This window comes from Budorcas taxicolor, chromosome 22 (assembly GCF_023091745.1).
Source record: "Budorcas taxicolor isolate Tak-1 chromosome 22, Takin1.1, whole genome shotgun sequence".
NCBI classification, from domain to species: Eukaryota; Metazoa; Chordata; class Mammalia; order Artiodactyla; family Bovidae; genus Budorcas; species Budorcas taxicolor.
In genome coordinates this window covers 47,252,784-47,268,269 of record NC_068931.1, presented here as the reverse complement: position 1 = coordinate 47,268,269, position 15,486 = coordinate 47,252,784, and the positions used below count along the sequence as shown (strand labels likewise).

General features: G+C 40.9%; 1 protein-coding gene and 1 non-coding gene across 2 annotated transcripts in view; both read right to left on the bottom strand.

The window, feature by feature from the left end:
- KATNAL2 (katanin catalytic subunit A1 like 2) overlaps nt 1-8,054 on the bottom strand; it is a 57,002-nt gene extending 48,948 nt beyond the window's left edge. The window contains exon 1 of the mRNA XM_052660474.1: nt 7,990-8,054. Within this exon, the coding sequence (XP_052516434.1) occupies nt 7,990-8,054 (65 nt within the window). The remainder of the gene's footprint in view (nt 1-7,989) is intronic.
- Nucleotides 8,055-9,341: 1,287 nt separating this feature from the next.
- Nucleotides 9,342-9,476, bottom strand: LOC128067607 (small nucleolar RNA SNORA70). Its single transcript, XR_008201417.1, has one exon. It is a non-coding gene; the product is annotated as a small nucleolar RNA SNORA70 (small nucleolar RNA).
- Between the last annotated feature and the right edge of the window lie 6,010 nt (nt 9,477-15,486).

Genomic DNA, 15,486 nt, shown 5'->3' with positions numbered 1-15,486 from the left:
TAATCTGAGTCCTCAACCTCTTTGAAAACCAAAAACTCTCTCCTGAAAAACATGCAAATATGCACAAATTAGCATATACTTTCAGGAACTCATCCAAAGACCTCAGATTGCAGGCTTCAGTGAGAGTTCTTTCTCTTTGATTTCAAACCTGGGAACATATAGAGGAGAAAACTTTCCTTTTTGTCATGCTTCCTCTGTGTTCCAGATTCAGATCAGTTAGAGGACTAAACTTTCTTAAAAGGGGTTGCCATGACTATTTCCAGTACCTTGCTTATTTTAAAGAATTTGCAAATGTGAATTGATCAGGTCAGTCAGCTTCTATACTTATTAATGGCTCATCAGGCTTCTATCCTATGTCTTAATCCCCATTTTACATAGGAAAAAAACTAAATCCACTTTTATTAATAATTTTTAGTATAATGTAATACATGCTCATTTAAGAAAAAATTAAAAAATATAGATAAAAGAAAATTGCACTACTCAGAGACAATGTTAACATCTTCTCTCTTTCCAAACATTTTTAAATGACTTAAATATACATATACTTATATACATACACTCGTTTAAAAAAAAAAAAAAGATGGGAACATACATTAGAGATTGCCTGAATATAAAGATTGCTATCTTGACATCACATTCTGAACACTTTCCAGGATCATAGAGTTTGGGCTTAAAAATGATAACAATAGATGATGGCAGGTCCCATATTTCCTAAACTAATTGATCAGGAAAACAGGATCTTTTTTTTTCTTTGCCATTCCATGGGGCATGTGGGATCATAGTTCCCCTACCAGGGGTTGAACTTGTACCCTGCACTGGAAGCGCAAGGTCTTAACCACTGGACCACCAGGCAAGTCCCCAGAGCTATGTCTATGTATTCCAATCCATTGTTTGGGCTTGAACGAGGTCTCAATTTAACAGAGGTGGTAGGAGGAGCTACTGGAAATTCTTAACCAACAGAGTGACAGGACAGGACTTTAAAAAGAGGTGTGAGCAGTAAGGAGAAAGCCAAAGTAGAAAAGATGAGGGAGAGGCTGCTAACAGGCACTGGGGCCAGAGGAGGCACACGTGTGGAGCTAGACCCCTCACTGCTCTCACTAACTCTCCCTCATGCATTTGATCTCTGCTCTTTGTTTACCTAGTGGTTCACTTATGCCCTGCCCCTGCTTGCTCTGTGCCCCTGTCTAAAACGTCCTTGTCCACCACAACTGTCTATCCACATTTTATACATCTTTCAAGACCAGGTCGCGTGGCCTTCCCTACAACGCTTTCTCTATTTATTTTAATACACAAAAATCAATCCTCTCAGCTCTTCGTTAAAGGCAGGTCTACTTTCGTGACACTAATATGTCCTTAAACATTTTTCAACTTGATAATTCATTCACTTCTCCCCTTCCCAGCAGGTCTCTGGAAATGATCAACTTTAGCATAACTTCTATCAATTACAGATGCAAGAGGCCATCTCGTGGCAGAAAAGGGAAATGCATGCTTTGAGGCCGTAATAGCACCTGCAGGAGAAAGGATAGCTGTGTGACTTTGGTCTTTTTGTTTTCACAGTTCTCCTTTCTGATACAGTTTCTAAAATACAAAAAAAAACAAAAACAAAAAACAGTAATTACCTGTGTGGATGGCTTTCCAATTATTTCACCCATCTACCTGCTAGTAAGTTCCTCAATGGCTGTTCAAATAACACTTATCAAGCATCTATTAATACAATGCCCATGATGTTGGGGTCTTATAAGGTGAGTTCAGGTTTATAAGGGTCAGTGAATCTGTGAAGGCAGTATTTCTCAGAGTGTTCCTTGAAAAGCTAGTCCCTAAAGATTGCCGAGGAAATATCAATAACCTCAGATGTGCAGATGACACCACCCTTATGGCAGAAAGTGAAGAGGAACTAAAAAGCCTCTTGATGAAAGTAAAAGTGGAGAGTGAAAAAGTTGGCTTAAAGCTCAACATTCAGAAAACCAAGATCATGGCATCTGGTCCCATCACTTCATGGGAAATAGATGGGGAAACAGTGGAAACAGTGTCAGACTTTATTTTTGGGGGGCTCCAAAATCACTGCAGATGGTGACTGCAGCCATGAAATTAAAAGACGCTTACTCCTTGGAAGAAAAGTTACGACCAACCTAGACAGCATATTAAAAAGCAGAGACATTACTTTGCCAACAAAGGTCCGCCTAGTTAAGGCTATGGTTTTTCCAGTGGTCATGTATGGATGTGAGAGCTGGACTATAAAGAAAGCTGAGTGCCGAAGAATTGATGCTTTTGAACTGTGGTGTTGGAGAAGACTCTTGGGAGTCCCTTGGACTGCAAGGAGATCCAACTAGTCCATCCTAAAGGAGATCAGTCCTGGGTGTTCATTGGAAGGACTGATGTTGAAGCTGAAACTCCAATGCTTTGGCCATCTGAAGTGAAGAGCTGACTCATTTGAAAAGACCCTGATGCTGGGAAAGATTGAGGGCAGGAGGAGAAGGGGACGACAGAGGATAAGATGGTTGGATGGCATCACCAACTCAATGGATGTGGGTTTGGGTGGACTCCTGGAGTTGGTGATGGACAGGGAGGCCTGGCATGCTGCAGTTCATGGGGTCGCAGAGTCAGACATGACTGAGCGACTGAACTGAACTGAACTGAACCCAATGTTTGCCAAGCTTACTTGACCATAAGCTCATGTGAGTCATATCAATTAACATTCTGCAGAATGACTGTTGTAGAGTTCCAGGCACTTAGAAAACACTGTCTTGAGGTAATTTAGCTCAGAGTTTTTTGAATGGAGCTGAGATTTTTATCAAAAGATAATGAAAAATGGGCCAAACCCACATTTTTAACTGCTTTAAGTCCTTTGCTGATCCAGGTTGTGTATTAGAAGAATAAAATCCAGCTCGTACCTCCTCCACAGTAAAAGTAAGCAAGGATTCATATATGCTCACTTGGTGTCAGGGGCTACTCTAAGCATGTCATATATTTAATCCTCATAATAAAAGCATGTGCCTGACACTCATCATCTTCCATTTTACAAGCAAGGGAACTGAGGGACAAAGAAAGTAAGTAGATTGCCCAAGGTCACTGGTTAGCAAAGAGTAGAGTGGGCATTTGAACCAAGGCAGATTGGCTCCTGCATCAAGGCAGAGCCTCTTGATGAAGGTAAAAGAAGAGAGTGACAAAGCTGGCTTAAAAGTCAACATTCAAAAAACCAAGATGATGTCATCCGCTCCCATCACTTCAGGGCAAATAAATGGGGAGAAAGTGGAAACAGTGCATATTTTGTTTTCTTGGGCTCCAAAATCACTGCAGACAGTGACTAAAGCCATGAAATTAAAAAAAGCTTGCTGCTTGGAAGAAAAGCTATGACAAACCTAGACAGAGTATTAAAAAGGAGACATCACTTTGCTGACAAAGGTCCTATAGTCAGAGCCACAGTTTTTTCAGTCGTCATGTGAGTGTTGGATCATAAAAAAGGCTGAGCACTGAAGAACTGATGCTTTCAAATTGTGGTGCTGGAGAAGGTTCTTGAGACACAAGGAGATCACATCAGTCAATCCAGTCATTCCTAAAGGAAAGAAACCCTGAATATTCATTGGAAGGATTGATGCTGAAGCTGAAGCTCCAATACTCTGTCCATCTGATGCGAAGAGCTGACTGATTGGAAAAGACCCTGATGCTGGGAAAGATTGAGGGCATCAGGAGAAGGGAGTGACAGAGGATGAGATGGCTGGATAGCATCACTGAATCAGTGGACATAAGTTTGAGCAAACTCCAGAGATAGTGAAGGATAGGGAAGCCTGGTGTGCTGCAGCCCATAAGTGACAAAGAGTCGGACACGACTTAGCGACTGAACAACAATACTGGCTCCTGAGTCTGTGTTTCTATCCTGCAAGCCCGTCCTACCACACCAACCCACCAGCCCTGGTTTTAGAGCAGACACTTGGCACTACGGTGCCCTTGGAAGTGCTTTCCATCAGTGAATGGTGAAAAGTGCAGAGCAACCCACTGCCCACATGCAGACTGCCTGGCTCGTCGACCGCTCTTCTCTGGCTCTGGTGTCCACTCCCGTGCTACGTGGGGACACAGAGATTTAGCAATTGAGCGTCACCTGATTGGTCTGCCTGCCAACTAGGTGTGGGGGCCAGGGATTCATTTCTCTGGCCAGAGACTGGTGATGAGCCATTTTCTCAATAAAATTTAAACCCCCAACACCAAAAAGAGAAGTGTCTGATAAAACTGTGTGTTTCAAAGTAAGTGGACTGAGAAATGTTTGTTAAAGATGACGCAGTTCATCATGTTTCAGTTCAGTTCAGTCGCTCAGTCATGTCCGACTCTTTGCGACCCCATGAACTGCAGCACGCCAGGCCCCCTGTCCATCACCAACTCCCAGAGCCCACCCAAACTCATGTCCATCACCCAGTTGGTGATGCCATCCAACCATCTCATCCTCTGTCATCCCCTTCTCCTCCCGCTTTCAATCTTCCCCAGCATCAGGGTTTTTTCAAATGAGTCAGCTCTTCACATCAAGTGGCCAGAGTATTGGACTTTCAGCTTCACCATCAGTCCATCCAATGAACACTCAGGACTGATCTCCTTTACGATGGACTGGTTGGATCTCCTTGCAGTCCAAGGAATTCTCAAGAGTCTTCTCCAACATCACAGTTGAAAAGCATCAATTCTTCGGCACTCAGCTTTCTTTATAGTCCAGCTCTCACATCCATACATGACTACTGGAAAAAACATAGCTTTGACTAGACGGACCTTTGTTGGCAAAGTAATGTCTCTGCTTTTTAATATGCTGTCTAGGTTGGTCATAACTTTGCTTCCAAAGAGTAAGCGTCTTTTCATTTCATGGCTGCAGTCACCATCTGCAGTGATGTTTACCATGTTCATCATGTTTACCATGAGAAAAAAGGCCATTTCCAAAATTTTGATGTAAGGTATTATGAGAAAGGCCACATTTTGTCACTGAAGATCTATTGTGGTCAGTCCAGGGGAGAAATCATATTACTCAGTAACAAAGTTTGTTCAAAAGTGCTGTTAAAAAAAAAAAAAAAAATTGCTGGGACTTCCCTGGTGGCACAGTGGGATAAGAATCTGCCTGCCAATGCAGGGGACTCAGGTTTGATCCCTGCTCCAGGAAGATTCCATGTGCCATGGAGCAACAAAGCCCGTGCGCCACAAATACTGAGCCTGTGTACGGCAACGACTGAAGCCTCCTCTGCAACACGAGAAGCCACTTTCGTGAAAAGCCCACGGACCACAACAAAGAGGAGCCCCTGCTTGCCGCAACTAGAGAAAGCCCTCTTAAAGCAATGAAGACCCAATGCAGTCAGAAATAAATAAGTAAACAAAAAGAATTTTTAAATGCTGTTGTTGACTTAGTGAATGAACTTATGGTTGCTGGGGGGAGGGGGAGAGGGATAATTTGGGAGTTCGGGATGGACATGTACACACTGCTATATTTAAAATGGATAACCAACAAGGAACTACTGTTTGGCACATGGAACTCCGCTCAGTGTTATGTGGTACCCTGGACGGGAGAGGAGTCTGGGCAGATTGGAGATATGTATAACAGAAGGCTGAGTCCCCTTTGATGTTCATCTGAAACTATCACAACTTTGTTAACTGGCTATACTCCAATATAAGATAAAAAGTTTTTCAAAAATGCTGTTTTATAATCCATCACCAAAAAGGATGCCTTTGAAATTTTGGCAAAAAAAAGAAAAAACCTCCACGATAAAAAGTCAAATCTTTCACTAACAAAAGAATGCTTCACTACAGTTGCAGAGATTTCATTTTCTGACTTTAAAAACCCATCTTTTTTTTAACAAAAAATATGCCACACATACATTTTGATTTTCCTAAGGTAATCCTCAAACATAAACAAGTCTTCCACACCAGAGCAGAGGAATCAGACCCTGAAGACTTTGGGGGCAAGACAGGCCTGCAAAGTGCCCCCACTTAGACCCAGGAGACTTCCAGTAAGTTCCTAGATGCCCCTAAGCCTCAATTTCTTCAAATGTAAAAGGGGGACCCTAATACTACTTCCCTTAGAGCTTAAAAGAAAAATTCCTCAAGGTTTCTAGAACGGTCGGTCATTCCCCTTGGTAGGGTGCTGCTGCTGCTAAGTCACTTCAGTCGTGTCCGACTCCGTGTGACCCCATAGACAGCAGCCCACCAGGCTCCCCATCCCTGGGATTCTCCAGGCAAGAACACTGCAGTGGGTTGCCATTTCCTTCTCCGATGCATGAAAGTGAAAAGTGAAAGTGAAGTCACTCAGTCGTGTCTGACTCTTAGCGACCCCATGGACTGCAGCCTACCAGGCTCCTCCGTCCATGGGATTTTCCAGGCAAGAGTATTGGAGTGGGGTGCCATTGCCTTCTCCATGGGAGGACGCTAGATTTGTTTATTTAAAACAGCTGCTGCTGGCACAGATCAGAGAAACAAGCATCAGCTCTCACTTCCGTCCCAGCCACCTCCTACCGTCCAGCTTGCCTTCCTACCTCAACACGAGGGTTACTAGACTCTCAGCTACAGTAGATCTCCTATTTCACGGACAGCTACGACATTTATCAGAGGAAGAGATGCTCATTCAGTCTTTTGGGAAAATACCAGCAGCCGGCTGGTTCTTTATGCTCTAAGGAAAGGTTTCTCCATCAGGGCGTGATTGACATTTGGGGTTGTCCTGTGCATCTGAAAGGCGTTCAGCAGCATCCCGGCCTCTTCCCACTAGATACCAGTACACCACTCAGAAGGACTCCAGACGCTGCCAAAGATCCTCTCAGTGGTTCTCCAGGTTGAGAACCACTGCTCTAATGCAAATGTTTTCAGCCCTAACCCTGAAACCTGAATATTTTCTTCCAGGCTGAAAATTAAAAGGAAAGGAAACTCTAAAGAGTAGCCTTCAGGGCCCTCCCTGGTGGACCAGTGGTTAAGACTCCGAGTTTCCAATGCAGGGGGCGAGGGTTTGATCCCTTGTTGGGGAACTAAGATCCCACATGCAATGCAGTGCACCAGTCAAAATAAAATAAAAAATAAATGTAAAAAAGGAGCCTTCAGATACTTTGTAGTCTCTCTTCCTCTCCCAACACCCAGCATGCCAGCAGTCTTCATTGTAAGTGCTCACACATTTTTTTTCTAGTTGCACAGTCATGTGACCCCATGGACTGTAGCCCGCCAGGCTCCTCTGTCCATGGAATTCTCCAGGCAGGAGTACTGGAGTGGGTTGCCATTTCCTTCTCCAGTGCTCTCACATTTTTAAATGAGGTAGGTGGCCAAACTCAAACGCTTCCCAATTTCCTCAGGAAAGAGAGTTGAGTACAAGTCATCCAGGTAAATGCAAAACCTTTATATTGAGGGAAGGAAAACTGAGGAATAAGAAAGTTTTCTTTGTGTGCCAGCAATGGGACTTCAGAAATCTTATTAAAAGGCCTACACCATCTTCAAACCTGAATGGGAAAGGGCAAGTATCCCATGAACTGGGTAGCTTTGTTAATAAAATTTTTTTAAATGCACAATGTGAAAAATATCTAGACAAATGAGACAATAAAAATATGTGTCTAGGTTGCTGGAGGTGGGGTTGGGGCATTGGTAGGTAGGGCACAAGAGATTTTTAGAGCAGAGAAGCTATTCTGTTCGATACTACAAGGGTGGATATGTGACATCATGCCTTTGTCAAAACTTGTAGAACTATATGAAACAAAAGTGAACTCTGACATAAACTACAGACTTCAGTAATAATATATCAATATTGACTCATCAAGTGCAATAAATGTACACACCAATGTAAGCTGTAACAGGGGACACGAGGCAGGGTGGGGGATTGCTGATATATGGGAGTTCTCGCCCATATACCAGAAATTTCTGCTCAATTTTTCAGTAAATCGAAAACTGCTCTAAAAAAAAAGTTATTAATTGCTTTTAAAAGTGTGTATCTGGAAAAGCAGAGGTCAGAGAAAGAGAGGAATCATCTCTGTAAATATCTGTAATGTAACATACCCTTCTTGTGTTAAGTAATGCAAAATCAAAATCAGAAGATTTTTTCGTCGTGCTTCTGTCCTCATCTCGCACTGTGAACAAAAAAGAAAATGCAGATGGGATGACAATGAAATATAACACTCCTTGTATAGCAGTAAACCCTTGAAGGTAATTGTAACCTGTCAAAAGCAAGAAGCATAACTTAAAGCCTGCAAGGTAGTTTGGGGTCTCTAAGGATATATAAAGTTGTTTTTCCATTGTTAATTTTTTTCTCAGAGCTGCCTTCTCAATTGTAAACTGAAGGTACAATGATCTCAATTGGGATTGCACTTGACTAGTTCACTTCTTACTGCCACACTAATTGGCATTTTATTGCTTATCACTAAAGGAACAAATATATACACATTTATTTGGACCAGGTGAAGGAAAGTGATGTTAAAAGATAAACTCTTTTGCAATCTTATGGACTGTAGTTTGCCGGGCTCCTCTGTCCATGAGATTTCCCAGGCAAAAATACTGGAGTGGGTGGCTACTTCCTTCTCCAGGGGATATTTGAGACTGAGGGATCAAACCTGCATCTCCTGAACTGGCAGGCAGATTCTTGACCACTGAGCCACCAGGGAAGCCCCTAAATTCACCCAGGATCCCACCCAGACCCTGCACAAACATGGAGATGATGTGAGAAGGAAATGGCAACCCACTCCAGTGTTCTTGCCTGGAGAATCCCAGGGACAGGGGAGCCTGCTGGGCTGCCGTCTATGGGGTCACACAGAGTTGGACACGACTGAAGCGATTTAGCAGCAGCAGCAGCAGCAACACACTATTGTAAATCAATTATGTTCAATTAAAAATAAATAATTTTTTTTTTTAATTGTGGAGGTAAGTTCAAACAAACCGCTCAGGAGAACCCCACCACCACCACCCCAGGCATTTAGAATATCCTCTTTTTTTTTTTTTGACAGGAAATAGCATTTATTGGTGAGCATGATTAAGGAGGGGACAGCGCTGATGCTCATGAGTGCAGGGCCCGCCATTTGTCTAGGGGACCACGATTAGGGATGTATTTGACCCCAGAGCCACCTGGGATGAGTCACTTTTCTGCCACCATGTTCTCAAATTCATCCGCGTTGAATTTGGTAAATCCCCACTTCTTAGACATGTAGATCTTCTGGCGGCCAGGGAACTTGAACTTGGCCCGGCGGAGGGCTTCAGTCACATGTTCCTTGTTCTGCAGCTTGGTGCGGATGGACATTATGACCTGGCCAATGTGGACCCTGGCCACTGTGCCCTGGGGCTTTCCAAAGGCACTGCGCATACCTGTCTGGAGTCTAGACTGGGAAACAGCAGGCCAGTCATGAACGCCCACTAGGAAGAGTTGTCTCCAAGGTCCCTTAGGGCAACCTGTACAGGCAACAGGTTGCATACACTACCAAGGAGCCTGCTGTTTGCAGCCATTGCACACTGGGCCCCCATGGGGAAAAGAGCACAGTCGGCTTAATTGGCTGCAAATAGAATATCCTCTTGAGTAGCAAGGGCCATGAAGGGGACATTCCCGAAAAACAATACCCTTATTCAAACTGAATGAAGCTGTACTTTTATTCATAGTATTAATGTGCATTAGCAGTATTAATTACATTATCTGGTATCTCACATTCCCTTAAAATGTATTCATAAAACATTTACTTTCACTAATACTTTCCTTATTTGAAAATGCTTACTTTTATCTAAAGAGAACACAGGTAAGAACCGGATAAAAGCAAGAAAGGCACGAGTGGCCCAAATTATATCATAAAATCTAGGCACAAACACGATAATGACACATAGAAACTTTTCAGGCATTCATCCAAACTTTCTAAAAATTAATGTAATAAAATTGAAACATGCATTGTTGTTGTTCAGTTGCCCAACCGTGTCCGACTCTTTGGGACCCCATGGACTGCAGCACTCCAGGCCTCACCATCGCCCAGGGTTTGCCCAAGTTCATGTTCATTCCATTGGTTATGCCGTCCAACCATCTCATCCACTGACACTCTCTTCCTCTGCCCTCAGTCTTTCTCAGCATCAGGTACTTTCCCAATGTTCGCATCAGATGACCAAAATACTGGAGCTTCAGCTTCAGCATCAGTCCTTCCAGTGAATATTTAGGGTTGATCTCCCTTAAGGTTGCCTGGTTTGATCCCCTTGCTGTCCAAGGGACTTTCAGGAGTCTTCTCCAGCACCATAGTTCGAAGGCATCAATTCTTTGGCAGTCTGCCATCTTTATGGTCCAGTTCTCACAACCATACGTGACCACTGGGAAAGACCATAGCCTTGACTATCCGGATCTTTGTTGGCAGAGTAATGTCTCTGCTTTTTAACACACCATCTAGGTTTGTCATCTCTTTCCTGACAAGAAGCAATCGTCTTCTGATTTCATGGCTGCAGTCATCGTCCCCAGTGATTTTGGAACCCAAGAAGAGGAAATCTCTCACTACTTCCACCTTTTCCCCTTCTATCTGCCATGCAGTAATGTGGCCAGATGCCATGAACTTAGTTTTTTTAATATTTAGTCTTAAACCAACTCTTTTGAAAAAGGGACAGAGAATAAGAACAAGCTCTTGGAAGTTAAAAATATTATTGTCTAAATAAATTCTGTAGAATGGTTTAAAGACAAGGCCAAGAAAACTGCTCAGAAAATATTTTTTTTTTAAAAGACCAAAAAATGGGACACTATAGAGGAAAAAAATCTTAAAAAATCAATCCAGGTTATGCCCCGTTAATACAGGTTCTTAAAAATAAACTAGAGAAAGCATAGAGGAATAATTTATCAAAGAAATAATAAAAGACATTTTATTTTAGAATGGAAGCATGAGAATGTCTGGTTTGACAACGGCAAGCACAGCAAATGGAAAAAGGCTGACATAAACAAAGTTGTGTAATTTCAGAACACCAGAGTTAAAAAGATTCTAAGTTTCCTGGGAAGCAAAGATCCTTTACCTTCAAAGGATCAGGAATAAGAAGGTTATGCCTTTTCAAAGGATCACATTTTTAAATAGAACAAAGACACTTTTAGCCATGCAAATTCTCAACCACATCTCCATGTGTCTTTGCTTTCCTGGTGGTTTGGTGGTTAAGAATCCGCCTGCCAATGCAGGGGACATGGGCTCGACCCCTGGTCTGAGAAGATCCCACATGCCAAGGGACTTCTAAGCCTTTGCACCTCGACTATTGAGCCTATGCTCCAGAGCCCATGACCTGCAACTATGGAAACCTGTGGTCTGCACAGGGGAGGCCACTGTTGTGAGTAGCCCCCACTTGCTGCAACTGAAGAAAGCCCACATGCAGCAATGAAGACCCAGTATCGTGAAAAATAAACATATAAACCTTTAAAAAAATAGTAAAAAACGGTAAAATTTATGTAATGTGTATTTTATCACAATGAAAAAGAAACTTAAAAAGGGATAAAATATAGCACTATTTGATTTTTAAATACCTGTATGCATGTTTTACATGATTTTTTTTTTCCCCCTATAGTGTCCCATTGTTTGGTCTCTTTTTTTTTTCTATTCTCTGAGCAATTTCCTTTGCCTTGTTTTCAAACTATTCTACAGAATTTATTTAGACAATAACATTTTTAATTTTCAAGAGCTTTTTCTTATGCTCTGATGTTCCTTTTCCAAAACATCTTGTTCTTGTTTTTTGAATACACTATTCTCTTATGATTCGGAGAAGGCAATGGCACCCCACTCCAGTACTCTTGCCTAGAAGATCCCATGGATGGAGGAGCCTGATGGGCTGCAGTCCATGGGGTCGTGAAGAGTCAGACACGACTAAGCAATTTCACTTTCACTTTTCACTTTCATGCATTGGAGAAGGCAATGGCAACCCACTCCAGTGTTCTTGCCTGGAGAACCCCAGGGACGGGGGAGCTTGGTGGGCTGCCATCTATGGGGTTGCACAGAGTCGGACACGACTGAAGTGACTTAGCAGCAGCAGCATTCTCTTATGATTCAAAGTCAGTTATGTTCAATATTTGCTGTTTATATAGGCAAATAAAACACTATTTTATAAAGATATCTACCCAAAATGATTCAAATAAAGTTTTGTTGCTTAAGGTGACAAGTTTTTATTCAGATTGCCAGAAAATACAGAAAATGAAGCAACCTGTGTTTCAAAGACCTTGTGAAGGAATCATAGTAAGTACTACCTTTTTAACCAAAATTTGTTTTCTGCCATTCAAAGATAATTATTGCTTTTTAAAAATATAAATTTGCATTTTATCACCCAGTTTATACATATTTTATTGTTATTTTTTTAGTTAAACTTTTTTCTTTGAATTCAGGGTAAAATAAATAAAGCAAAAGTCCCCAGAAGTCTAACAGAAAAGGAGATTAAAGGAAAATTATAATCCTTGAAGTAATAAAATATTTAACACAAAAAGTAGTGATTTAAACTGGGAGAAAATATTTACAAATGACACATTTGATAAAGAACTATTATTCAAAATATACAAAGAGCTCCTAAAATTCAACAATAAGAAAACAAAAAATACAATTGAAAATGGGCAAAAAAAAAAAAAAGAACAAACACCTCACAAAAGAAAATATACAGATGGTCTAAACAAATATATGAAAAGATGCTCAACAACATGTGTCATCAAGGAGCGGCAAATCAAAACAACAAGATAGCACTGCACACCTATGAGAATGGTGAAAATCCAAAACACTAACACCACTAATACTGAGGAAGATGTAGAGCCATGGGAACTCTCATTCACCGATGGTGGGAATGCAGAATGGTACAGACACTTTGGAAGACAGTTTGGTGGTTTTTTACAAAACTAAACATACACTTACCATATGATCCAGCTGTCATGTTCCTTGGAATTTACTCCAAAGAGTTAAAAACACATCTACGCACAAACTTTCACTCTGAAGCTGCCGATGCAGCTTTATTCATTGCCAGAAACAATTAAAATACCCTTTCAGTGTGTGAATCAATAAAGTGCAGTACATCTACACAATGGATTATCAGTACTTAAAAAAAAATACCAAGCCATAAAAAGGCATGAATGAAACATGCATATTACTAAGTGAAAGAAGCCAATCTGAAAAGGTAACAATGGAAGAAACTTTCAAATACTGAGAAGTCATTCTGACTAACACATGATTTGACTTAGTCTAGAATAGCCAGTCTGTAGCCTATCAAATATAAATTGTACATCTGCTTTAACCATTAAAGAAAAGAATGCTTTTAAAAATCAGAATGGAGTAACTGTGGTTCAAGCATCCAAAATGGAGCCTGGTGGCCATTGTGAATGTGGTTTCAGACAAGTACTACATTACTAAGAACTTGAGTTTCTGAACAGTATAAGACTCAACACCACCACTAGCTATCCTCACACCAGTATCTGCTAGCAGCTGCAACCATATGGACCCCAACAAATCCTTCCTCCACAAGCACAGTTACTTCTTGCCAGCTCCAGTTATAATTCTTGATAAAGTTGTAACCTTCCAGTTTAAAAGCCTGCCCCATTTTGATCCTGCAGAATATAATTCAAATGCTTCTTGAATCTGTGTCTCCCAGGCTATAGTCCCTGGCTTGGCTCAAATAAACATTCTCTACTCTTATTATGGGATTGGCCAGGTGGCTCAGACAGTAGAGAATCTGCCTGCAATGCAGGAGACCAGGATTCGATCCCTGAGTTGGGAAGATCCCCTAGAGAAGGAAATGGCAATCTACTCCAGCATTCTTACCTACATGCATTCTTGCCTACAGCAATCTACAGTTCATGGGGTCGCAAAAAGTCGGACACGACTGAGCAACTAACACTTCACAACATTCCTATTATAGGTTGTTTATTGATTATTTATATCAACAGTTTCATACTGTATGATTTCACCTATGTGACATTCTGGAAAAAAAGCAAAACTATGAAGACAATAAGAAGATCAGTGGGGAGAGACGGGGAGACAGAACACAGAGGCTTTCAGAGCGGTGAACTATTCTACATGACACTATCAAGGTAGCCACGCTGTCAAAACCGATAGGGTGTGCACCAAAGTGACTTTTAATGCAATGCAAACTATGTACTCTGAGTGATAAAGATGTGTCAATGTAGATTCATCTGATGCAAGATATTGATGATGCGGGAGTTGTGGACATGTGAAGTGGGAGATATACGCAAATTCTCTGAACTTTCCACTCAATTTTGCTGTGAACCCAAAATTGCTCTTTAAAAAAAAAAATCTTTTTTTTTTAATATGAATTGATTTTTAAACAAATATATCATATAATACTGGATTGGCCAAAGGTTCATTCTTTTTTTTCTGTAAACTGGATCTAAATGGCACTCAGTCGTCTTTAACTTCATTGGAAACAATTTTTTCAGACTATTTTAACAGCAGTCATATCAGTGTGCAATTTTTTTAAAAAAGCATCAAAATTGGTGAATTTTTGCGTAGCCATTTTAATATTGAAGATGTATGAAAAAAGCAACATTTTTAGCATGTTATGCTTTATTATTTTGAGAAAGGTAAAAACTCAACTGAAACAAATAAAAAAAGATTTTTGAAGTGTTTGGAGAAGGTGAAAAAACATGTCAAAGGTGCTTTGTGGAGATTTTTGCTAGACAATGCTCCACAGTCAAGTAGACCAGTTGAACTTGATAGAGAGCAAATCAAGACATTAACTGCAAACTATCAATGTTATATCATACAGGAGACAGCGGATATACTCAAAATATCCAAATCAAGCAATGAAAATAATCTGCACCAGCTTGGTTATGTTAATCACTTTGATGATTGGGTTCCACATAAGTCAAGTGGAAAAAAAACCTTCTTGCCCATATTTCTGCATGCGATTCTCTACTTAAATGTAATGAAAACTGTCCATTTAAAAAAACAAACTGTGACAGGCAATGAAAAGCGGACACTGTACAATAATGTAGAACAGAAGAGATCATGGGGCAAGCGAAATGAACCACCCTATACCATACCAAAGGCCAGTCTTCAACCAAGAAGGTGCTGTTGTGTATATGGTGGGATCGGAAGGAAGTCCTTTATTAAGAGCTCCTTGTCAAAAACCTAACAATTAACTCCAACAAGTACTGCTCCCAATTAGACCAACTGAAAGCAGCACTCAACAAAAAGTATCCAGCATCAGTCAACAGAAAACACATAATCTTCCATCAAGGTAACAAAAGACCACATATTTCTCTCATGACCAGGCAAAAACTACTAGAGCTTGGCTGGGAAGTTCTGATTCATCCAATGTATTCACCAGACATTGTATCTTTGGATTTCCATATATTTTGGTCTTTACAAAATTCTCTTAATGGAAAAAAATTCAATTCCCTAGAACTGTAAAAAGCGCCTAGAAGAGTTCTTTGCTCAAAAAGAGAAACAGTTTTGGGACTATGTAATTATGAAGTTGTCTGGAAAATGCCAGAAGGTAGTGGAAGAAAATGGTGAGTACATTGTTCAATAAAGTTCCTGGTGTAAATGAAAAATATGTCTTTTATTTTTACTTTAAAATTGA